This window comes from Nelumbo lutea, chromosome 5 (genome assembly GCF_056320005.1).
Source record: "Nelumbo lutea isolate HS-2025 chromosome 5, American lotus-T2T, whole genome shotgun sequence".
In the NCBI taxonomy this organism is placed as follows: domain Eukaryota; kingdom Viridiplantae; phylum Streptophyta; class Magnoliopsida; order Proteales; family Nelumbonaceae; genus Nelumbo; species Nelumbo lutea.
The window spans coordinates 15082048-15107560 of NC_142688.1; the positions used below are offsets into that span (position 1 = coordinate 15082048).

The 25513-nt window shown below is 39.7% G+C and overlaps 2 protein-coding genes across 11 annotated transcripts; one reads left to right on the forward strand and one right to left on the reverse strand.

The window, feature by feature from the left end:
* Positions 1–13805: 13805 nt before the first annotated feature.
* On the forward strand, positions 13806–17017 carry LOC148850542 (F-box protein FBW2-like). 10 transcript variants are annotated; one of them, XM_088946994.1, is made up of 4 exons: positions 13806–14021; positions 14357–14474; positions 15529–15845; positions 16036–17017. In XM_088946994.1, exons 3-4 carry the CDS (start codon positions 15538–15540, stop codon positions 16679–16681), a joined length of 954 nt encoding a protein of 317 aa, XP_088803120.1. In that variant the 5' UTR covers positions 13806–14021; positions 14357–14474; positions 15529–15537; the 3' UTR covers positions 16682–17017. The 10 variants fall into 10 exon arrangements, with proteins under 10 accessions (XP_088803120.1, XP_088803121.1, XP_088803119.1 ...); XM_088946995.1 differs by having other exon boundaries at positions 14004–14050; XM_088946993.1 differs by lacking the exon at positions 13806–14021 and adding an exon at positions 14045–14273.
* A 4291-nt stretch (positions 17018–21308) lies between these two features.
* LOC148850543 (subtilisin-like protease SBT4.4) lies at positions 21309–25207 on the reverse strand. Its single transcript, XM_088944255.1, has 10 exons — positions 25112–25207; positions 24624–24724; positions 24371–24462; positions 24034–24280; positions 23313–23805; positions 23126–23220; positions 22799–23017; positions 22359–22470; positions 22035–22248; positions 21309–21868 (listed from the first exon to the last, which is right to left on the reverse strand). The coding sequence occupies exons 1-10, from the start codon at positions 25205–25207 to the stop codon at positions 21309–21311; spliced, it is 2229 nt and encodes a 742-aa protein (XP_088800381.1).
* Between the last annotated feature and the right edge of the window lie 306 nt (positions 25208–25513).

A 25513-nucleotide genomic window follows, 5' to 3' on the forward strand; every position in this document is an offset into this window, starting at 1 on the left:
TTCAATTTTGCCCTTTTTAATGGTATCGATATCCTAAGCAAAATCAAGATTTTAATGGACTGGAAGTTCACTTATCTTTTCAAACTCCTTTTAAGAGAAAGGGAGAGGAAATAAATGTCTTCATGGTTATGATTTTGGGATGACTTTGAATTCTAACAGAGTTGTAGTGCCATCTTAATTCAGCTTTTCTATTTGTTGAAGTTCAAAACTTATATTTATGTTGGGATAGGGGTAGAACTTAGGTCTTAGTTATAAAATGGTTTCCTAGGCTATGATTGAATGGAAGTTCTCTTGCTGTTTTAGGCTAATTGATTAGGGAGTATTTATTGGTTGGTGAGCTCACTGTCTGAAGAAACAACTGAGGCAAGCTTGGTCTAGAGAATCCAAAGGAAGCACCACTAGGCTCAACAATGGAGGTTTGTGCCCCATTCCTCAAAGTACAAGGCAAATAGCCAACACTTTTGAGGTGTTTTGTGTTAAGGTAGTTCACATTATACATTAATCAGAATAGATTTACTCACACTTAAAATTCAAAAGATCCAACATTTTAGTTTTCTGATTCTTTTTAGTTTGTTCAAGTTAAACTATACTCAACATACTGGGGTCTCTTAAAAATTTTTTCGGAGTATCTATGTCATATTAATAGTTTCTCAACGGGTATGAGTTTGACAGCCCTTTAGTGATACTTCCCCTTTTGCATCTGAAATAATTGACTTGTATAATCTTTTTCATTAAATGATGATTAATCATCATTTTCTTTCAGTATGTAATTGACAAAGTTATAGAATAATTGAGGTTCTTATCTTTAGTTTTTGTGTCATTGTATTTTTTTTCCTTCCATTCATTTTTTCTGGAAACTTCTTTATTTGGGAGCAGAAAATCTAAGCTTTCTACTTTCTTTTTTCCTTTTTATTGCATCTGTGGAAAGTGTAAGATAATTATGGCCCTTGTTTACATCGAAACAGATGCTGCTAAAGGAATTGTGCTTCTAGAGTTCTAGTTATATTACCTTTTGAGGTTTGTGAAGTTTAAGCCTCCTGCTTTTTGTGTGTGGGCATCATGGCACCACGTCTTAGTTCTTTTCCTTCAACGATTTTTATTTATTTATTTATTTATTGGTGGGGTGGAGGGGACCTGTGCACTTCTGCTTTGCCATCCTTTTATTTGTATCTTCCATCTACATATTAATGCTCATGGGAGTGTTCTTCTATTACCTTTTTCTGTTATTTCAACCTCCCTGAAATTATCATGTTTGTTCTTAGTAAAGCTGTTGATTGGTATATAACCATGGTTGGAATCAACTCAATCCCGATTAACCCAGTTGGGCTGGTCTTAGGTTTTCTGTTACGCAGGGGTGTTCAAATTTGACCCAGAACTTGGGTTGGGCTTGAGCTGAGGTCTTGAGGAAATATCATATTTTAAGTCTGGATTGCAAAGTAAATGGCTTTTACATTGTGAAATGTAATTCATGTGATAAAATTAAACTTCATCGACATATGCATTGCCATCGTTACCCTTTGGATAAATGCCTCTTTTGTATTTCCTTCTTCCTCCTTGTATCTCCTACTTAACTTTGGTTTCATAGTTCCTGTCAACAACCAAATGAAAGTGTATTGCTCTCCTATACCATTTTACTCTCTTTATTTCTCTGAAAATGCTAATCCCTTGAATGAATTAATTTTGTTTCTTTCACACCATGAGAGATAATGAGCTGACCCTTAGGTTGTATTTGGTTTGAAAGAAAAGGTAGGGAAAGGAAGGGGAAGGTAGGGTTGGCAATGTTATTAGAAGAGAATGGGACAGAAAATGAAGATATGAAAGGAGGGTTATGCAGAACTCTCCCAGAGTTGGAGGTATTCTTTAATGATTTCAACAAATATTGGTGGATGGGCTGATACTGATACTGGAATAGACGATAGCTTGACTTCCGTCAAGGGGCATGAATGCTTATCTTTTCCTAATTTTGGCTTTCTTCTCTTTCCTCTCCGGCATTCTTCTTTCTCTAACCCATCCAATTTTACCTAACCTCTAATTTGCTGCAGTCCAATTTGTAATTTAGCACCAAAATTCAGGCTTGACCTGGTTTGGACTGCAGGATTGCTACTCCTATTATTAGTAATGGAATTGACTTCCAATTGCATGGTGATGATGATGATGACGACGACGACAGTAAGGAGGCATGATAACAGTGATCATGAAGATAAAGCAACTCAAATGAGGATAAAAAATTCTAGTCTTTTGATGGCTAAATCTTCAGAGGAGGCGTGGGAAGCTGTTCACAGATTTTAGGTAACGTTGGTGGGTTTATCACTTAACCTCCTATTTTATATTTTTTGTCAAATCCCCCCTCCAAACTTTCATCCAATCAGGGGCGGAGCTAGGCGGACCCGTGGGATCCATGGCCCCCTATGCCTCAATATTTCCACATTATATGATTTCTCCACTCCATATATATTTCTCCCCTCCCCCTACCCCATGGTTGCCTTTTCGTGGCCCCATCCATGTATATATATATATTTTTTGATCAATAACACTTTCATTAAATCATCAATAGAAGATTTACAAGAGGAAGACAAACACACTTATCTTCCAAGAGCAACAAAGAACCTCAATAAAAGGAAAAAAAGAAAAAAGAAAAAAAAAACACTAAAGTTACAGCTTAGCCCAAAACAATGAATCCCTTTTTGCCCCTTGTTTAGTTAAACCGTCAGCTAAGGAATTAGCCGATCTTTTAACCCAACATGTCTTAACTTCCATCTCCCGCACCAGCCACTTGAATTTCCTCCTCTCATTGTTGTACTTATAAGCCATTGTGATCTTTAATCAGCCACCCTATCACTACCTCTGAATCCCCTTCTTATGAGTTTCCTGATGTTCAACTCCTTAGCTTTCCGGGCTCGTTCCATAACTGCAAAGATCTCAGCTCTAAGGGAGTCACCCACTCCAATTGGGCTTGAGAAAATGGCAGAAATGACCCCATTTTCATCCCTAAAAACACCCCCAATCCCAGATTGTCCCGGATTTCCCCTATTACACCCATTAAAGTTTAATTTCAAGAATCCACCAGGTGGAGGGGTCTAAGCCACTCATTCTTGACTTGGTCTGTGTGCAATTTGCAATTTCACCCCACTTCCTCAACATATCATTCACACTGTAATCTGTGAATAACTCCAAAGATTTCAGCCACTGTATCGCCCTAATATGTATGATAGCCCTCAGATCTGTTGCTCCTCTCTCAGCTTTTGAGAATATCCTGGAGTTTCTTTCTTCCCAAAGTGTCCAACATACTGTAGCCCTTAGTCCTCTCCACATAGTCCTTCCCCTTTTTATCCGCTACCTGAAAAAAGAAGGGGAAAAAAGGCCCTGCAAATCTGATGGAGGATTCCAGCTACATCCAAATAGGGAGAAAGCCCAATCCCAAATTAACCTCGCAAAATGGCAAGACACCAATAGGTGAAAACCAGTCTCCCCATCCGCTTACAAAGAACACACCACTGAAGTTCCACCCAATCCCTTCTTAGACCCAAGTTCCACCCAATCCCAGAAGTGGAAGAGGACAGGGTGGTGAAAGACGAGATTGGCTCATTTTTCAAAATCAGAAAGAGCATACAAAGAAGGAAACTTATCTTTTAGAGGGGCACTCCCCACCCAGGTTTGTTCCCAAAATTTTATGGAGTTACCGGAATTCAAATCATACCTGATATTAGGGGAGAAAACTGGTAGCAGGTCATGAATGGCTTTCCAAGTAGAATTGCTTGTGGTCCTAGCTCTGATTCCAGCGTCCCATCTTTTGTGCTCCAACCCATGTATACTTGCCACTATTCTAGCCCATAGCTTCTCCTTCTCCATAGGGAATCTCCGCAACCATTTTCCCAATAGAGTCATATTCCTTCTCCTAATACTCCCAAGCCCCAAACCACCACAAGTCTTACTCCTACACACTATCTCCCAGCTAACTCTATGATCCCTCTTCTCCTCTCCTGGCTCTCACAGGAAATCCCTCATTAGCTTCTCCAATCTGTTAGCAACCTTCACTGGGATTTTAAACACCGACAGGAAAAAGATGGGTAAGTTAGCAAGCGTGGCCTTAATTAGTGTAATTCTCCCACCAAGTCTTTTTTCAAACCTTTCCACCACCGGGTTCCAAAAGCTCTCTCTCATAGGATTATCACCTAATGGCAACCCTAAGTAGTTCAAAGGCCACCCTGAGACTTCACACCCTAGCACTTTAGCACTCTCCCTAATCTCTCCCTCCAAATTCTGTTTCCTGATAAAGCTCACATTACCGCCTTCACAAAATAGAATCGTGTCATCAGCAAACTGTAAGTGAGTGAGGGAGGTTTCCACCCTCCCAACTCTCCAACCTTTAATGAGCTCCCTAGAATCTGCTCTGTGAATCAGTTTCCCCAAAACCTCTGCAATTAGAATGAACAAGAAAGGAGAAAGGGAGCCTCCTTGTCTTATACCCCTATTGGCTGGAAAGAAATTTACCACTGTCCCATTCATTAGCACTGAATAATGACAATTCCGGACACAACCCATGATCCACTTACACCATCTAGCCCCAAACCCAAATTTAGTCAAAACTTTCTTGAAAAAATCCCAGTCCACCAAGTCATAAGCCTTTTCTAAGTCCAACTTACAGATCACTCCCTTCTTCTTATCCCTTTTAAAGTTCTCCACATTCTCATTAGCAATTAAAATCTGATCAGTAATTTGTCTTCTACTCACAAAAGCTCCTAGATAGTGTGCAATGATATATGGAAATACCTTCTTCAGCCTCAAAGACAACACTTTTGCAATGATCTTATACAAGCTATTAACCAAGCTAATTGGCCTAAAATCCTTCGGGTGGGATGCATCTTTCTTTTTTGGAATTAAGGCTATAAATGTAGAGTTCACACCCGGATTGACAGTTCCTCTCTTGAAAAACTCCTCAAACACCCGCAAAAGATCATCTTTCAAGATATCCCAACAGTCCTGATAAAAAGCCATTGTGAACCCATCCGGCCCTAGAGCTTTTGTTCTATCCATAGAAAAAACAACCTCCTTGATCTCTTCTAAATTAAAGCTTCTTTCCAACCTTCTCCTGTTCTCCACCCCTACATCTAGCCAATCCAATCCTTCTACCCACACCCTTCTACTCACAGGCCTTCTTAGAATAGATTTGAAGTGCTCCACACATGCCCCGACAATCTCCTCTTGTTGTACTAACTCAACTCCATTTACTACCAATTTAGAGATAAAGTTCTTCATTCTCCTGCCATCTGCTAGAGAGTGGAAATACCTAGTGTTGCTGTCTCCCTCTTGCAACCATTTACATCAAGATTTTTGCCTCCAGCTAATTTCCTCCTTGTGCAGGCAGTCCTCTAACTGTCTTCTCAACTCTCTCCTGAGACCATTGTCTTCCTCTCCGAATTCTCTCATTTCTTCTTTAGAGTCAAGGCTTTCAATCTTATCCATCAGATCTCCCTTTCTTTCTTCTATCCTCCCAAACTCCACCAAATTCCACTCCTTGATTTTTGCTTTCAAGAATTGTTGTTTTTTATGGAATCTCATCCCCTCCCATTCCACCAGTGGGTTATACTCATACCACCACTTCCTCACTTTGCTAGTAAACCCTGGATGAAGTAACCACATATTTTCAAATCTAAAGGGGGTAGAACCTCCACACCTTTCCTCCTTACATAACACTATGGGCCAGTGATCCGAGGTCACTCTTGGGAGAGCTCTAGAAGCCAAGGTTCCCCAATGTTCTTCCTAATCCAAAGAGAACAGGAATCTATCTAGCTTGGAGCAAATGGGTATAGATTGGAGATTTGACCATGTAAATGTCTTATGAGATAGGGGAATCTCTTTAAGCTCAAAGGCATCCACAAAATTGTTAAACTTCCTCATGCTTTTTGTCACCCTCTGATTAACCTTATTGGATTCCTTCGAGAATCTGATCACATTGAAATCCCCACCCATGCACCAGGGCCCATCCCACAATCCTCTAACATCAGCTAATTCCTCCCACAACTCCTTCCTCTCTCTGTAGTCATTCGATCCGTAAACATTTGTGAGCACCCACATATAATCATCCTCTTGCTGCTTAAACTTCATGGAAACCGATTACTTTTCGATCAACTCCTCCAAACCTTCAACAACATCCCTCTTCCACATTGTTACAATCCCCCCGAAAGCACCCCACGAGGGAGCAGCCACCTAGCTAATCCCCCTGGCTTTCCATACACTCCTTACCCATTTGTTATTAAACTCCATTCTCTTAGACTCTTGCAACAGCACAATGTATGTGTCATACCGTCTTATTACCTCTTTTATTGTCGCTCTCTTCCTTGCACTCCCAATTCCCCTCATATTCCAACTAAGAATCTTTATTCCGCTTCTTTTTTAAACCCCTTGCCACCTACCCACTACTTTCCCCCTTTCCTTCTATCTTCTTTTACCCCGAGCTTATTGTCTCCTTCTACATCTCTCTACTTCACTCAATCTCCCCTTCTTTGTTCTGATCTCCTTCTTCCTCTTCTGTAAGCTTTCTTTTAACACATTCAAATCTTCCAACCTACAACCCAACTTCCCTACAAATTCTTCTATCATGTCTTCTCTCACCGAGTCCTCCACCCCTACCCTTCCTACAGAATCCCCTCCATCTTTGTCCACCTGCCCTTTCTTCCTTTCCTTTGGTCCCACCTCTATTCTTTCCTCTCCATCCATCCTCCCTCTCCTGTTACCTCCCTCCTTCCTTGTTCTCTCCCCGTAATCCTCTCCACCTCTACCCTCATTCCTTTCCTTCCTCTCCACTAACCCCTCCTCTCTTCCTTCCTCCCCTTCCCTCCTCCAGATTAACTTTCCTTTCACTTAAACACTCTTTCAATGATTTCCCACACTTTTTCACTCCTATACCTTCCTTCCCGCACCTTCCCACTTTCCTTCCTTCCCCTCTCCCCCTCCTCGGAGAGCCCACCTACTAGTTCGATTGCATATTCATGGGCTACAGGACATGGAACAAAAACGGAATCTGAAACCAAAGACACAGGAGACACATTAGTAGCACAAACCGAAATCACTCGGTTACCTGGGACTGATGGACAAGCTAGAAAAGGACTGCTCCCGGCCTCCCTCTCTTGTTCTAGAGGTTGGTAACCATCTATCTCCTTGAGTTGGTTAGGAAGTACATCTATCCTTTGGTCATCCTGGTGATCTTTCCACTCTACCCCTGGTTCACCCCTAGATGGTGTGTTCCTGCTCTGCTTCCGGTTCTCCCGGTTTTCCCCTTCTGATATTCCTTGCACACTCTGTAGTCTTGGGAATGAGTTAGACCGATTGCAATATTCACCTTGAAATAAGCTTGCAGTATTCCACCATCCATGTCACCTCCAACACAATTACCTTTGTTGTTTACACTGCCCACGCTAGTACCATCAACAAAAAAGTCCTCCGATTCTTCATCTCCTTCATTGCACTGCACCCAACCTTCATCCTTCTCTTCCCTCTCTTCAGTTCTTTCCCTAGCGTATCTTGGATTCAGCCTCTCTGAGGAGCGTTGCAGGGGGTTGGGCTAAGCTCCTCCAGACTTGGTCGGGAAACCCACTGCAAATCCAGCTTCTTCTCCATTTTCTGCCGCTGCACGCATTCCTCCCCCCCCCCCCCCCCCCTTTTTCTCGTGACTTGGGACGGTGATAGATCATTAACATCGTCTATTAGCCACCCAAGAAGAGTCCCTATTACCCCGATCCACGTGACATTTTAAGTTATCATGTGGGTCCTTCAAGTGGAGCCTCCTTTCGGTGTTACACCCACCCAACCCACTCGCGTGACCTTTTAAGTTGTCACGTGGGCCCTTCAGACGCTGTCTCAGCTAAAACTTCGCCCCGCCCAACCCATCTGCCACCTTCAACGGCTCGGACCAAACCTTTTGGCTCCCCAACCCATTCTGTCTCTTCGCCACATCAGCATAAGAAGAAGAGCCCGCCATTAATTTGTTTAATTCAAACCCATCTGAATTAGTTTCCTTAATTAGGTTGCTTGTCGTTTGGTTTTCCCCAACCAGCTCAGTAACCCCCAAAATATCTTTCATCTGCTCTACCTTTTCATCTCCCAACCTCTGCCCTCCACGTGTCCACCACCCAGCCAGCTCATCATCTTCTACCTTAGGAGCACCTTCCCACCACGACCGTTCAACTTCGGAAGCCACCCACACCTTGTACCAGGCTTCATCTGAGCAGATTTCAAAGAATCTCGGCAGGTTCTCATGCCTTACACCAGCTACCTGTAACTCCACGGCACCCAGATTTTGTTTATCAGCTTTCACCAAGATGCCTCCCAGCCTTTGCACGATGTGCTCAAGAACAGAGTCTCGCCAGAGGTGAAATGGAAGGCCTACAAGCTTCAGCCGGACACACCCATCTTGGACTTCGACTTCATTGCAGATTGGGCTCCAGTTCTGTACCTGTATCAGACCTCCATCCACCACAACTGCTTTAAAACTTAGTTCCTGGTCGCCTACATCAAGCACAACTTTCGTCTCTGCAAAAGGGAACAGCATAGCTTCACTCCCAATACCTATCTCCCCTGCAACTGCACTAGCACCTTTCTTTTCCTCCACTCATCCTTCCCTGCTCCTACCAATAATCTATGATGAATAGAAGCACAAGCAACCACCATTTCAGTCGGAAGGTCTTGCACTTCTACACTCCCAGAGGAACTAATCGAAGCTGCCCCCTCCTGAACTTTTTGACCCTGGTCTTTGGATTTTTGACTAGTTCTCTTCACCCCATCCACTCTCTTAACTTCCAAGGCTACAAGGAAAGACTGTAGCACCTTCACAAAATCCATCCATCCTTTCCTTAATCTCCCTTCCGGCACACATAGCATTTGCTCCCCATTTGTTCCAAAAAACTCCACCACAGAGATAAACCATCCCCTTCTGTTTCTTTTCAATTCCATTACATATTTCTTACCTAGAACTGACATTGAGTTTTTCCAGCCATTCACCTTACCAGAGTTGATAGCCCCATCTATGAAACCTTTCATCCAGACAATGACTTCCTTTGACATCAACACAGTCGCCCTGTTATTCTCTCTGATTTTCATTGCATCCTCACCTTTGATCCTTTCCTCTTCGAACTTGAAAGTCTTGGCTTCGATCGAAACCTCAGACCTCCACCTTCCTACTACTCTGAACCTTCTCTCGTCCTCCATTCTACTGCTTGCTAATAATAGAATGCATTTCATTAAGAGATGGATGCATTACTCAAGAACCAGACAGGAAATGCATTACTCAAGAACCAGAGAGGAATTTGTTTTTCCATGAGGTTTTTCTTTCCTCAAGGTCCAATCTTGTCTTTCATCCTAAATAATTTTGGAGCATTTCTGTTGCAATACATCACTAATACATGTTGGATTTCGAACACCCCACACCCAAAGAAAAAATCCTGGCGAATCCACCTAAGTGCCTTATACCATAAAATACCATTTTCTTGATTTTTGTTCATTTGTCTGTTACAATTTTGGTCACTAAAGGAATAAATCATTAAAGTGAGCTTCAAACAACTTCACCATGGAATGGAATGGTAGATTAAAAAAGGGAAAATTTAAATGTAATACCCTGAACTTTTGGGGTGGTGTCAAGTTAGTAACTGAACTTCAAAACATGTTATACCAGTCCAGTATCCAAATTTTTGGAAACTGTCAATTTAGTATTCATCATTAGTAATCTGTCAATTAACTTATGTGATGTCACATGTGATTTATAATATTCTGAAAGCTCAAAATTATCTTTTTAAAGAAAATACTGTTCATTGTATTCTTCCTTAAAACTGAAATTAAACCAGAACAACATGATAAGTGTTCTTCCACAAGTTAGCCAAGAAACAGACGATAAATCAGAAACGACTTCCTTCCTCCAACATTAAATTGGTTGAATTATCTTTTATAATCATTGCTGAAACACTGTTTATCATCTTTCCAAAAGAATAAAACAGAACCCAAAAATATTTGTTTAGTGTTAATTGCAACTCACGAACTAGGATTGTACAAAACAAAGAATCAAGTAATACGAAAATGGCTGCAGGGACTCAACGCTGAACGGAACACCACTGAACCAGTTCGGTGGTGTGTTTGCTTACCCCCCCTCCTCTCTCTCTCTCTCATTTTCTTTCGTTTTCTCCTCCCTTGTCTTCAGCCCTTCTTGTCCCGTCCTCTCTGTCACCACCGACCCTGTATCACATAACAGAACCCCACTGAACTTGTCGCTATTGAAATATTTGTACCATTGTTTCACCCAGGTATGAGACTTGAGATTTTTCTCCCAATCGGTAGCCATGGAATCAATCATCAAGAGTCGGTCGACAGCATTCTAGTAATCAGCTTGTCTTCGTCTTTTGGTTTTGTTAGTGGGTATATAACACAACCAACATTTATTTGTATGCTATTGCTGGTTTTGGAATCTGCAAATCATGGTTTGAGAACTAGTAAAATGGCCTTTTTGAATACAAATATTTTGCATGTAGTGTATGCATGTGTGGGTTGTTCATTTAGGCTGTATTTGGAAATGATTCAAATAGAGTGTAAATGCAAATATGCAGAATTTACATACGCATCCATACAAATACAAAATTGGGTTAGTTTTGCATTGACAAATTTACTTTTTTTACCAAACAACTTTTAGTTGCAATTGATGCAAACATAATGTGATATATTTAGGGGTGCAAGTCAGGTTGGCCCGAGTTAACAGTTTACACTGTTTCGGACTTGGGTTTCGGGTTGGGCCTATAAATTACCCACAATACTTCGGACTGATAAAATTAGTTAGGGTTTGTTTGGTTTACAGTGGCTGGACCCAACCAGCTGAACAACTTTCTTTTTTTTTTTTTTTTTCTTTTTAACTAGGAAAAATGTGATAACTAGGAAAAAGGTGCACGATCTCGCGAATTACTTCTGAAAAAAATCAGAAATCATATGAGCACCATTTTCTTCGCGAGTTCCATACAGATTATTTGGAATGGGTACACTTGACGATATGAATCACTTGAAAAATAAACGCATTCGTTCTGTAGCGGATCTGTTACAAGATCAATTCGGATTGGCTCTGGTTCGTTTAGAAAATGCGGTTCGAGGGACTATATCTGGAGCAATTAGGCATAAATTGATACCGACTCCTCAGAATTTGGTAATTTCAGCTCCATTAACCACCACTTATGAATCCTTTTTCGGCCTACACCCCTTATCTCAAGTTTTGGATCGAACTAATCCATTGACACAAATATTTCATGGGCGCAAATTGGGGGTAGGAAAAACATGATCGGGATAGCGGATCCAAAGCTATGGAACTTGGGTGTGGGTCTTTTGTCGAAATGGAATGGCCTTACTTTTTCTTTTTATTTATTATTTATCGTGAATAGATTCACTATTCCATATAGTATGCTCGGCTCGAATCAGCATATTTTTGTGTTTTACTCCCCGTAACTCTTCCTCAGCCAGGCTTGGGCAGAATAGCAGAGCAAGTACAAGTATTAGTAGCATAGCAAAAATGCGTTCCTCGTCATTACTATGTTTGCTCGCGGTAATTGTGGCCTCTCAAGAGAATTGATGACTGCATCTTTGATGCACTGCTAGTACTAGTACATTTGAGAATTCTTAATTGGCTAGTTGTAAATAGCCCCAGCGCTTCTTTAGGAGTTAAACTCCCATTCGTCCATATTTTGAGAAAAAGTATCTCTTGTTTCTCATTCCCATTCCCATAAGAATGAATACTATGATTTGCATTTCAAACAGGCATGAATACAACATCTATAGGATAACTTGGTGTTTTTATACTGTGATTCTTCTCAATTCGTAATCCAATACACAAATCAATTGGTTCTGTCAGGCTAGCTATATGCTGTGTAGTATCAATGATTTCCACAGAAGGTGGTGAGATGATGTCTTGAGCAGTTATGTATCCAGGACCCCTGACGCAAATAAATGTGTCACAAGTTCCATACAGATTACTTCTCAATACATCATCCTTTATTAATGAGCCAATTGATTTGTGTATTGGATTACAAATAGACATGTTTGTATGTTTCCACCAATTGATGAACCAATCGAAAAATGTATTTCATTTATTAAGAGTTCTACCAATTGATATGTTTCCACAAATAATTGAAATTCAATTTCTTGATCATTATCTTCAATTTTTGGAAACTTATAAAATTCTTTTGTCAAGCCCTAATCAATGAACCTACAAAATCACTCAAATTGTATCTAACTAAATCCAGGTATTGTAGACATTCCCTCATTTCCATCTCGGAGCATTTTTAGTTTACCATTTCTCGAAAAATCCCATTATTGGCTCATTCTTCATCTAACCATATGGATCGATCTAGCAATGATGGAATGCATATTCTTTTTACTGAATCACAAGAAGATTTGATTTCTATTTCTAATTTCGATTTTTTTTTTATTTCCATCCAGATAAGAATTTTCATAAACAGGGCTATTTTTATAGCATGTATCATTAAAGTGAAAGTGGAATTCATCATTTGTTTTTTTCTTTCTATTCACTCGGATCTCTTCCTATTTTGTTTGGATCCTCCTTTTCTTCCGAACAAAGGGAAGGGGAAGGGTATTCTTCTTCTTCTAGGGTCTTCTTCACCATGCCAAAAGAAAAAGAGGTCTTTATCTTGTTTAGTCCCCTTCGTTTTGGAAGTTGTTTTTATTTCTACATATGTTTCTTCCTCACTTTCTCTCATTTCTTCCGTTTCTGAGGTTTCTTTCAGTTTCTTAGTGAAAATAGGTGACGACATTCTGCCTAAATAGTAGACACATGTGATAAATAAGAGAATACTAAAGATTTGAGCCATAGAATTTCTCAATTCTGACACATGATACTTATTAGATCGAATAGAATGATTTTTCTGTATCCATAATAATACCAATCCAACCCATTTCATGAATAAAATGTGACCAATTAACCAACCAACAAAACTAATTGTTACAAATAACATCTTGTTGTTGCATCGAAACATATAAATGTTGATTAATCTGGCAATTGCAACCGAAATCCTTTGGAATCAGAATCAAAATGCTCTATTCCCATAATCTGTTTAGTTCAGACAAGAATGATAATGAGAATTGAAATCAGTAGGAATGAGTTCATTTTCAAGGGAGGGGCAGGAAATGGCCATTCCCTCAAATGGGAGAATGCTATTCAAGCAAGAATGGAAATGAGATTTCGATTTCATTCAACAAAACAGTTGAAATCAAAATAGCCCATTCTAATACCGATTTTAGATCCCAACCAAATGAGACCTTATTTACTTTCAATCCAGAGGCATTTGCACACGGGCTGCAACTAGTGTGCTGGAGGGGACATCTATTCTTTCAATATTGGTGAGCTGCGTTTCATGAAAGAACAGAATAGAAGATAGGGTGAATTAAGTGATTTGATGCAGTTTGCACGCCAGGAAGTCGGATGGGAAGCCTACCTGCATCAATGCCTTTCTACAAAAAAAGGCCCTGATTCATACTCACAGCTGCTTTCTTCTGTTTCAAAGTTCAAAGTTTAAACCCCCACCAGTATGTTGCAGCATTGTTGTCATTGTAACATAACTACAAAAGACAAGCATAATTAATTCATGTCGTGATAAACAAAACGGAAAACGAAGCCCAGTTGACTGGTTGTTACTGGGGATGGAGAAAGATTTCAGTGTCAGACTCAGCGTGAGGGCCATAGTAAATGAAGGTTTGAAAAATGAGATAGGTTCCAAAGTCTATTAACTCTGTTCATTAAAATGACATTTAAAGCCCCAAGACCAAGTCCAAACAAAACCCATTTCACATGAGCCACTGCCCAGTAATGGAGGACTTTGGGGTCTTCCTTGTTTGTAGAATGTAGACTTGTAGACTAGACTTCATTCACGGTGCAATTACTCATACCCGTCTGAACTACCGACTCGTGTCGGTTGATCCGGCCTCGGGAAGCACTGCTAACCCACTCCTACATTCATCTTCCCCTTGCCTCAACTTTTCTAAAGGTAGTGGAAATTCTACTACCTTTAGAGCTGTAAGCTGTTACTGTTAGCACTTGGCACTTCGCATTTGCAGATTGTTATTATTAATTATTTAAAGTTGTAACCACCATTCTTTTCAAAAAAAAAAAAACAAAAAACCCCATTAAAATCTTTAACTTTTATTAGCATGACAGAGAGTAAAAGCAGCGCCAGCGAGAATTCCCATTTGTCATCTCTTCCTCCATCAATTTACCTTCTTCCATTTTCCTTGTTTGGGTCTTTACTGCTTTTGTCCCTATACCCTTTCTTTGTTTTCTTTTGGTGCTGCTGTTGATCATTGTATAGTTGTAATCTTGTAGGTTGGTGTATCTGCACTTCTGCACCTCTCTCTCAAGGGGATAAACCATTACACCGGCCAGCCTTGCAGATTCAAGTAAACGCAGTCAGGCGAAGAAGAATTGTTCCTTTTCTTTCTGGGTATGCCTATAGTCATAATGTATTTCTTTACTCCTTTCTGGGTGACATACTTTCTTTCTTTGCTTTCTTGTAATCCTCTCCTCTTTGGAGGTCTTGAATTACCGGAAACAACAATCACTTTTTCATTTTTTGCTTCAATGCTAATACCTTGCGATGATTTTGTTCTTTTTTCCTATCGTTTGCTTGTGTTTCTTGACACTTTTCGTAATCTAGTGTAGATGTTCTGCTATAAGCCTATAATACTTCTGCTTTGATTGCTCTTTATCTTTTTTTTTTCTTCATTTTATCTGATTATGATTGATCGGTATAGGTGTTTATTATTGCTTTCTTTTCACGTTTAGGCTTTTAGTTTCTTGCTCAGTTCTTGTCCGGAGATTTTGATTGACAGAACTCTGTTTATCTATATCTTTTTCTCGCTGTGGCCTGTGGATTCAATTGCCTCCTCCTCAAAGTCATACACACCCATCGGGCGATCTGGGCCTCTGGCTTGCTATTGCGAGAGAATGTAAAAGTTGTATTTCATTAAAAACGAATTCTTTTTCTTGTACGGCGTATTAATTGTGACCTGGAACTGGAAGAAGGGGAAGAATAAGGGTTTTCGTGTTTCTTTCCCCTTCGCTTTTCTAAGATTTCTTTTATATATTTTTTCTTCCGGCAGCCTGTTTCTGTTACCCATCTTCTGTAATTTTTTAATCTTCTTCACTTCTATCACTTCTATTTCATGCACCATGTGTGCTTGAGTTCTCTTTCTCTTTTTTTGTCTATCCTTTGTATTTGGAATACGTGGGCGATTCCTATTCTTTTGAGAGGAAATCTTTATCTATATATCGGATGTATACTGATTCTGCTTCTGCTGATGATAGATATTTCACTTTTGCCTTGGGTTTTGCATTTGGGTCATGATTTCTTGACATTTTCCCACTGGTTTTCTATTAGTTGTGTAAGAGGGCTTTCTTCGTAGTGTCCTGCGTGTGAATTCTTTATTACTATTTGTCTTCCTGTGATTAATGAAGAATAGCTGAGAGACCTTCTTTCTTTCCCCTTTGTTTTGAAGGAAATTTAGATGGAGGAGGGAGGCGAGTTCCGCTGCTGGGATGAACTAATACCCGATGCTCTCGGGCTAATCTTCAAAAATCTTTCTCTTCAGGAAATTCTTACTGTGATTCCGAGGGTCTGCAAATCTTGGAACAGAGCAATAATGGGTCCCTATTGCTGGCAAGAGATTGACATTAAGGAGTGGAGCCTTCAGTGCCAGCCTGAGCAGCTAGATCGAATGCTTAAAATGCTCATCACAAGAAGCTGCGGATCCCTACGCAAACTGTGTGTGTCTGGCCTTCCCAATGAGCCTCTTCTCTCCTTCATTGCAGACCAGTAAGAAGACCACCTCTATCCATTCACCATTTAGATCCTAATTCCTACTTTATGCAAAACTTAAGTAGCTCCCTTGCAACTCATAGTCACAGACAGATTTCAGATGATATTTTTAGTGCTTTTTCATTTTGTTTCTTTGTTCTACTACCCGATTTGTTGATTTGGGGTTTATTCTTATTTGTTTTGCAAGTTCTGCATCCCTTCAGACTTTGCAGTTGCCGACGAGTGAAATAAGTGATTCAATGGTGGAGCAGGTAGCAGGGAGGCTGTCTACCATCTCTTTCTTGGACCTGAGTTACTGTAAGAATATTGGTGCCCGCGCATTAAAGGCGATAGGGAAGCACTGTAAATTGCTGGTTGGGTTGAAGCGTGTCATGCATCCATTGGAGGTGGCTGACAAGATCTCGCAGAATGACGAAGCCCATGCTATTGCCACCACAATGCCCAAGCTTAAGCACCTTGAGATGGCCTACCTGCTCATTACTACAGGGGGTTTGCTTGAGATCCTCCTCAACTGTCGGGAACTTGAATTCTTGGATGTGAGAGGGTGTTGGGATGTGAAACTTGATGAGAAGTTCCTCAAAGAGAAATGTCCAGGGCTGAAGGTCCTGGGGCCCCTAATAGTAGATTGTTACGAGAGGAATTACTGGGATGATTTCTCGGATTGCTCAGATTCTTCTGGTTACTTGGCGTGGGATTTTGTTGCTGGCGAACTGTATGATGGAGAGATCTCTGATGGGGTTTGGGATGATGAAGAAAGGTTTGGAGGGTTAGAGTTGAGTTTCTATGAAGGATTTGGGGAAGATGTTGCGTTTGGATGGCCCCAATCTCCTTGAGGTTTACTTGCAAGAAAGACTGTTTGTTGCTGTTCTCAATGGGAGATTCAAAGATTCTACCTTTACCCCCTCTAATCTACTACTTGAGCCATTGTTACTGCTGCTTGGCTGCCACTTATAGTAGTTTACTTGGAACCTTCATTAGCGTTCAAAGGATGAAAATGTGACTGATGGAAATGAAGTTGTGTGGTCTCTCTACCTTTTCACTCTTTTTTTTTTTTTGCAGACTTGTTAACCAAGTATCACCCAAAATAATTGAGTCGAGTATGAAACTCTACATAACGGAATTGCAGTGGGAATGAATTGCAAAGGAACAGGGAAAAGTTGGGTTATTAACTTCTTATTGCCTTATTTTAGATTGTTTCCTTGCGTTTTTACATGATTATCAATCGAGATATATTTGCCATTTCAACTAATGAATTTCGCCTTGTTATGCTTTGCAAAAAATGTTTCGGCTTGTTTAACTTTGAAAAAAATAAGAAGTTTCTTTGGACCAAATCCGATGGCAGGAAGCCGATTCATGAATTAGGAAAGTACTTGTACCCCTAAAGATAAGGGGGGCTTAGGACTCAAGGACCTTGTATGGGTCAGTGAATCTAATCTAGCAAAATTAGGATGGGAATTTCTGACTGATGACAACAATATTGGGTAAGATCAATAAAGAAATTTTTTGGGCTTGGAGAAGTATCCTTAGGGTTAGAGAGCTTCTTCTTTATGGTTTATGGTTTAGGGTGAGAAAATTTGTAATCTTGTTCCAAACTATGTTTGGATGAAGATCAAGGTTACTTTCATCCCACCTGATCTAAAATAAGATAAACTAATTTGGTGGTTTAATACTAATGGGAAATTTTCCACTAAGTCTACAGACAGATAGAAGTGCAGTCATGTGTTAAATCTTAACCGGAACAAGATTGTTTGGAATCTTAAGTGTCCTCCAAAATTGCAAGTTTTTATGTTCCTTTTTACTGAATAATAGACTCCCCACTAGTTTCTTCTTAGTCGAAGGGGAGTCAACATTGAAGGAGGATAGGGATTATTCGTTTCCCCGATCCCCATGGGGACTTGCCCCAAATAGGGCGGGGATGGGGAAATTTTCATCCCCGTTAGTTGGGATGAGGAGAGGGCGGGGACTGTGATCTCCGCCTATGGGATCCCACTAATATATATGTATATATGCATATATGTACACATACATCTATATATTAATATTTTAAAAAATATGGTTGAATATATTTAAATATTTTTTAACGGGAATATATGTTTTAATTATTTTATTTTTATCTTTTTTGAATAAAATAAAATAAAATAAATGACTAACATTATAAAAAAATCACGAGGAATAGGGATCCCCGTGGAGATGGGGATAACCTTATCCCCATTAGTGGGGACAGGGATGGGGACGGGGATGGGACAAAGACTGGGATGGGGATGGGGAGAGGCTCCCCGTCCCTGCCCCGCCCCGTTGCCATTCCTAAAGGATGATGTGATGTCTGTGGCGAGGATGAAGATGTTAACCATATTTTCAGATATTGTCCAGTGGCAGAGAATTGTTGGTTGATTATTCACCCAACTATTCAAGAGTTGGATAATCATGATGTGGCCTTTAGAAATTGATGGGTGAATCTTACTAGAAATTTTCTAAATGAGGAGGAAAGGGTAGCAGCTTTGGAAGAGAAGGAACATGAGAATATTTAAAAACATTTCGACAGCCCAAAATAAAGTCATTGATAGAGTCCTTTGCTCCTATTCAGAATTTAAAGACAACTCGATGGAGCTCAAGAAAGAAAATAATCGCAAGAAGTGTAGCTTCATAAGGTGAAATCCTAAGATGCGAGTTATTAAAATTAACTTTGATGCCTCATGGCCAGAAGGTATCATTACTAATCTTGCTAGGAGCCACTTAGGTCAAATTTTGGATTTTAAAACTTACAGATTGGACTGGCGTCCATCAATAAAGCCGAAGCTTGGATTGCATGGGAAGCCCATAACTTAGCATTAAGTTTTAAAAATCATCCCCTCATAATAGAGGGTGACTCTAAGTTAGTGATTTTTTGCCTTAAGCAGATAGTGCCTTGTTTGTGGAACCTACACAACATCATTCAAAACTTCTGGGAGCTGAAGGAGAGGTGGGAGAAAGGGGTTATCTACAACCATGTTTTTAGGGAGGCGAACCAGGCTGCTGATTGGCTGGCCCACCATGCGCATGAGGTCCAGTTGTCGGCGGATGGTTGTCTCTTTGAACCTGTGTAAGCTTCCTTCCTCCCCCGTCTCGTGTAGTCCCCTTTGAATTTATCAAAAAAAAAACAAAAAAACAAAACAAGATTTGCACACTACATGTTTGTATTTTTACCCCTTAAAAAACGCTGAGCCTCAATGTTTTTACTAGCAAAATTGATTGTATCGGTCCATCGGATTGTAATGGTGGGCTCCTTCTATTACGCTTATATTATATAGGCTCCACGGTGGCAAATTGCATATGGAAAAGATCCCCCTCTGTTAAAGAAGCGTTCACCCCTCAATTTTTGTATATGAACAATTGTCTTACAAGGATCTTCTACCAAGAGCTTCCAACATGATTTCTAGCTGCAGATGTGCGACTATAGTCTTTAGAACGAGTTGGGGGCCATGCTGAGAGTTCGGATGGGCTGTGTCCACAGAGCACCCCACAGCCCATCCCTCCTTTGAGTTGAGAACATGTCCCCACACATGGGAGGGACTGGATGTGCTGTGGGGAGCCCATACCGTCTGCTATGTTGGTAGCAGATCCCAACTCCACAGAGAGGAATTCTTGCTGCATAGATTTGGCTTATATTTCAGTGAAAGTCTCACCAGTAAAAATGGCCTAAAGCAAACAAGAGAAGATCTTTAACTTTCATATAAGAAACAACAAGGTTTTCTTTCTTTCCTTGTGTTCATGACTTGCACAAGGGAGGATTAGAGGAAGGTTGACGGTAGGTAGCATCGACATTGTTTTTCTCCTTTGGCCTTGAACCTGTATTTAATTATACTTGCTGAGGTTAACTCTGAATTTATCAACCCAGGCCCAACCGAAGCTTGATCGTAGACCAGGCTAGGGCTTGGGTTGGGTAGGCTCGGGCTACCCGAAGCCTTTTTCTTGTTTTTGTTTTTGTTTCGGTAGACACTAGACAGAGACATGCAACCTGAAGCTTCAATTGAAGCTCAACCAATAGGTCAGGATCCAATTTCCTGGCCCAGGCCCAGCCCGAACCCTGAAAATGAGTTGGACTTGCCCAAGTTGCGGCCCTATTGCTACTTGGCTCCACCTTCAAGGCCTCAACTGCTATGTTAAGTTCTTCTCTAACTTAACTATGTATCTACTTCAACAAGAAGTTTGTTGGAATTAGCGCCTTGGAAGTTGGAGTCATCCTTAGTACCTGATTCATATCGATATCGATCTTTCACAGATGTATCCCACAACCTCTACCCATGGAATGAATTTCCCCAAACTTTCTAAATTAAGAAAAATTTCATTACATAATAAAACCAACCTTCATCTGAACAAGAGATGAGAACAAAACAATAGATCCATATCCAACCGTAGTTTTTAGTTTTTACCATTACGTGACAGAAAGACACACTGTACTACACTTAGGTTGTGTTTGGTTTGAAGGAAAAAGGTAGGGAAAGGAAGGGAATGATAGGGAAACGTATACAAAGTTTGTGAAGGTTTTATTATCTTTCCTTTCCTTTCCTTTCCTTTCCCTACTTTTTCCTTCAAACCAAACGTAGCTTTAGAGTACCTTAGGTATAACAGACACCTAGTCCCATGCCTGTCCGTCCGTCCACCATTTAAACTGAGATGTGCTTAATTTCTGGTCATCTGTTCCGAGTGCAATCCATCTCTCTCTCTTTGTAATCTGAGCATGAATTAATGAATTATGCTTTTTATGGCTTTAAGAAAAAGAAAAAAGAAATCCAAAGACAGTCAAACCTGAATCTGATATGATGAATTAATAAAATGGGATACTGAACCAAATTAACCAGACCTCTCCCATGAATATTACCCTTACATCCGGCAAAGGCTAAATTTAACAAAGTTTCAATGCTACTATGTCAACGGGTTCGGCTAAACCTAAACCTGATTAAGAAGCATATATGACGTACCCAAACCTCAAGAGCCAAGACAGGTTTGTTTACCACTTAACCTAATTATATATCCACTGACATACCTAGTTTTACACAGCTCCTTCGCTTGGTTAGGTAGCATTTGAAGTTTTAAAATCAAGTTTCTTTCAAGTGTCATTAAATTGTATTGGGGTGAGATTTATATATTTGATAATTTGCTTCAGAAGCCTGGCTAGACTATCATTTAAGGCTTTAAGAAGGTCAAAGGAGTAAAGAAAAGTACTTAATAAACCATGAGTGGCCATTCAATCAGACCTAATTATTAACCAAACGGCACCAGAAAGAAAGAAGATAACAACTTACACAGAGGACAGAGAGAGAGAGAGATTTAAACTTTGAAAGTGACATCAATTAAGCTCTCCCCATTACAATTATTGAAAAATGAAAATATCCCACGACTGTGTAGTGAATTTGAGAATATATATATATATATATATATATATATATATATATATATATATATATATATATATACTTGCGCTTAATTGGTGGGGTGACGATGATCAAATGTATATACGACAATTGGACTTCTCACACTATGAATTCCGTCAGACCAAACCAATGATCCACGCGCTGTAGAGTGCGTTAATGATAGCGCACTTCTACCGACGGTCACGACAAAAGACTTCTTCTCGTTCAATGCTTTAAACGACAGAACACTGGGTTTAACGCTGATTTTCATAGTAGAATCTGAAGTTACTTTTGCCTTGTATGTGGACTTTGGGAAGCCAACGTTGGTAACAGTCCGCGTAAAGTTACTGTTGAATGCCTTGAATCCATCAATATAAAGTCCCATTGAAGGGTAATTGAGATCCTTAGCTGAGCCTTTACCATTCGCCTGCTTTGGGCAACTGCTGCTGTTGTCACCTGATATAAGCCTAACCCTCTTCGAGTCATAGCCTATATTGCAGAGCATTTGTACGTAGTCACCTTTTTGGGCATCATATACCAACCCAGGGTTTCTAGCTTTCACTGGATCTATATGGCCAGCACCATAAGCAAATTCAGCGTCTTCATTCTGGGCAGCACTCATGGGCCGAGCTATACACATACAAATAAGGAAATTTTATTTGTGTTTATGTGTTAGATTAATTAATCCAGTTTCACGTGATAAATGAATCTCAAGATGAAGTTAATTATGAAGACTTATTAAAAGCTATATATGTTTGCTTATCAAACTACTCTAACTTAGAGAGAAAATGGCTACCAGTAGTCATAAGAGCAGATTTAATGGCAGCCGGCGACCAGTCAGGGTGGAAACTTTTGACATAAGCAGCTGAACCAGTAACGTGTGGGCAAGACATGGAGGTCCCAGACAATATGCTATACTTCACTGATCTTTTATCTGCATCACTGTCAGATACTGAAGCAATAGGCGAAAATGCTGACAAGATATCTACTCCTGGGGCAGTTACATCCGGCTGCAATATATATTTTCCCAAAACATTCTCATATATAGGAGAAATTAATAAAACTGAAGATAGAGAATGGACAAGTGAGAGGAGAAGCAAACAATTAAATAAAGATGAACCTTAATAATATCCGGTGTGATTAAATTTGGCCCACGAGATGAAAATGAAACTACCAAAGGAGCACTTGAATCATGAATTGCTTCGCTTCTCAAAATGTTTGCCTGAGGATCTCTGATGATATATAGCATAAAAAAGTTATATATATATATATACAATCCCAAAGATGAAAGCTAATACAATGGTTTTAGTTTTGATTAAATTCCATTAACTCCATTCAATTTTGTGAAGTTAGATGGATTTTGTTCTGAAAGGGTTTCCAATGAAAATTCTTATATTAAAAATAACAAAATAAAAGATAAAATACATCAGTGCACCTATTTAAACACATTAATTAGGAAATTCTAATAGATAAGAGATTTATACATTAGATAATATAGTAAATAATATGTTTCAAATTTCAGCAAAAAAAAAAAACAGAACAGATCAATGGAGGGCTTACCTTGTGGAATTCATGTAAAGCTTGAGATTCTCCCCATTCTCAGGGGTTAACAGTACTGCAGGAAGAGGGTAAATTAAACTAAAATCATTTAATTCGTTATCTATCATGATTGTCCCAAGAGCACCCACTCGCATAGGTTCCTCTCCTATTGAAATCTTATCACATACCACAATCTTCCCCTTTACCAAATCACCATCTAAACAATCAGAAGCGCAAAGCCTGAAATGAAGCACAAAAAAAAAAAAAAAAAGAAAAAAACTTAGTGCCAAGTACTCTCTCTCTCAACTTGAAATTAATTCTATCAATTAATCTACAGATGAAACATACTGAACACTATCAGGATCACATTTCGTTGAAGCACTTCTGCCGTATACAAGATCAACTTTTCTTTTTCTTGCACCAAATGAATTAACAGATTTACCCTGTACCATCAAAGAAGATAGACCAAATGTAAGTTTGGAATTTTGAAATAACTTGAAGATTAATAGTAAAAAAAAGTGGTTGATATGCTTACCACAAGTTTTGTACCATCCCTTAAAACAACTTTGTCAATAATTTGACGGTCTGTACTACTGGCTGCTACAGAAAACATCCATGGTGCAACACTTGAAACTGAGGCTGCAAATGGACCACTATTCCCAGCAGAATTCGAGGTTAAGATGCCTTTCGCCATGGCATGAAATGCACCAATAGCAATGGAGTCTGAAGAGAAATCAAATGCTTGAGCTCCCCCTACTGAAATAGAGATTATATCTACGCCATCAGCAATGGCATCATCAAAGGCAGAGAGGATATCTTCTTCACGACAACCTCCACTGTTGCAGACCTTGTAAACAGCAATTCTAGCTGATGGAACTCCCCCCCTTGCATTTCCTCGAGCCAATCCATAAAAGCTCACATTCACCACTCTGTTCCCTGCTGCTGTTGAAGCAGTGTGTGTGCCATGTCCTTCCTTGTCCCTTGCAGTTTCATCATTCAAACTGTAAACTCGAGCACCAATGAGCTTACTGCAATAGTTACAATCCAGATATATTGTTGAGAGACAGTGTCATAGTTAGATCATTACATAACTTACAACTTTGAATGCAAGACATGATCAATATATGTTTTCATCATCTCGAGATATATAAATGGACAGAGAATTCAATTAACCCCCATACTGATTAATAATACAACAAATATCATCATGCATTATTACAAGAAAGAAGATGGAGACACGGAGTGAAGAAAATTACTTGTTGCAGGTGAAATTGCTGCCACCATTACAAGTACCCTTCCATTTCTTGGGAGGAGGGCCGAATCCTTCATCACTGAAACTTTCAGACTCGGGCCAGATTCCAGTGTCGAGGACACCAACTATCACATCACTCTCAGCATTGGGTTGTCTTTTGGTCTTCGCAGTTAAACCCATGAAATTCCAGGATCTGGTTGTATGAAGCTGGAGGGTTCTACTTGGAAACACCGATACCACGCCATCCATACCTACATATACAACAATGAGAAATAAGACATAATTTAGATCGATGAGATATCGATTATATATATAGATATATATTTTGCATTATTACTAACTCTCAAGTTTTTGTTTCTCGCGCTCATTTAGCTTGGCTGCAAACCCATTAAAACTTCTCTTATAGCTGCGTACAAGGGACCCAGTCGCCAAGCTTCAAAGAACAAAGAAATAGTACTCCATTGATCAGAATCACCAGCAACGTTAACGTAACACAACAATTACCAGAGCCACATGCATAAATTAATTTGATGAATAATAATAATAATAATAATACAGCTGCCACTGGATGTATTATTTAAATATAATACAGACTTTCTTCCCTCAACTTGTCGTAGAATGCTAAGATGCTGAGATGAAGTTAAATATCCATCATCCTGATCAGTATTAAGGGCGCCCATGTACACAATGTGAACCTGCAGAATGCAGACAGCATTATCGTCATCATCACCATATATAATACAGCTGCCCCACAGTATTATACATATTTATATTGAATGGTTAATTAGACCAAGACTATATATATATAGCTGCTAATGCTATAACCATCAAATCTGTAAATTCGCCTGCATACAGTACAATAGCCATAGCCATAGCCATCTGGTTCTCTGGACAATGCCATGCCATGCCATCGACCGTTCATATCCAGACGAAGAAGCTAAATGGCCCATCAGATCAACACAACCAGAGAATCCATATATATTAATTAATTAGTTGCTGTTGCTATGATCATACAGACTCAGCATCAGATTAACAAAAGAATATCTAAACTATCACGTAGCTAAAAAACGAAGATGACTTGCCTTTCTATCTTCCTCGGTAGCACCACATGGAATACTAATGACGGCCATGAAAACTACTAGAATGTGAGAAAACGATAGAGATCTCAAGGTAGCCATTCTTGGATGCTGATCACTGAAGATGATCAGGAGCTAGACCTAATTTTATATGGCTGGGGAGATGCCAAATCGAGAAGCTACTCAATAATATTTACTAGAATTCTATCTAAGCATTAAGCACTTATAGAAATACAGCTATATAATATATACTCCACAGAAATGGGCCCAAAAATGTGAAAATATCAATAATTAAACCCGAAGGACGATCCAGTCAAAGGTTCAGTTTGGACTTAAAAATGATGCATTCATTAATGGGCTAGCATTTTAATTAATTAAGCAAAAGTATCCAAACGGGGGCTAATTTTG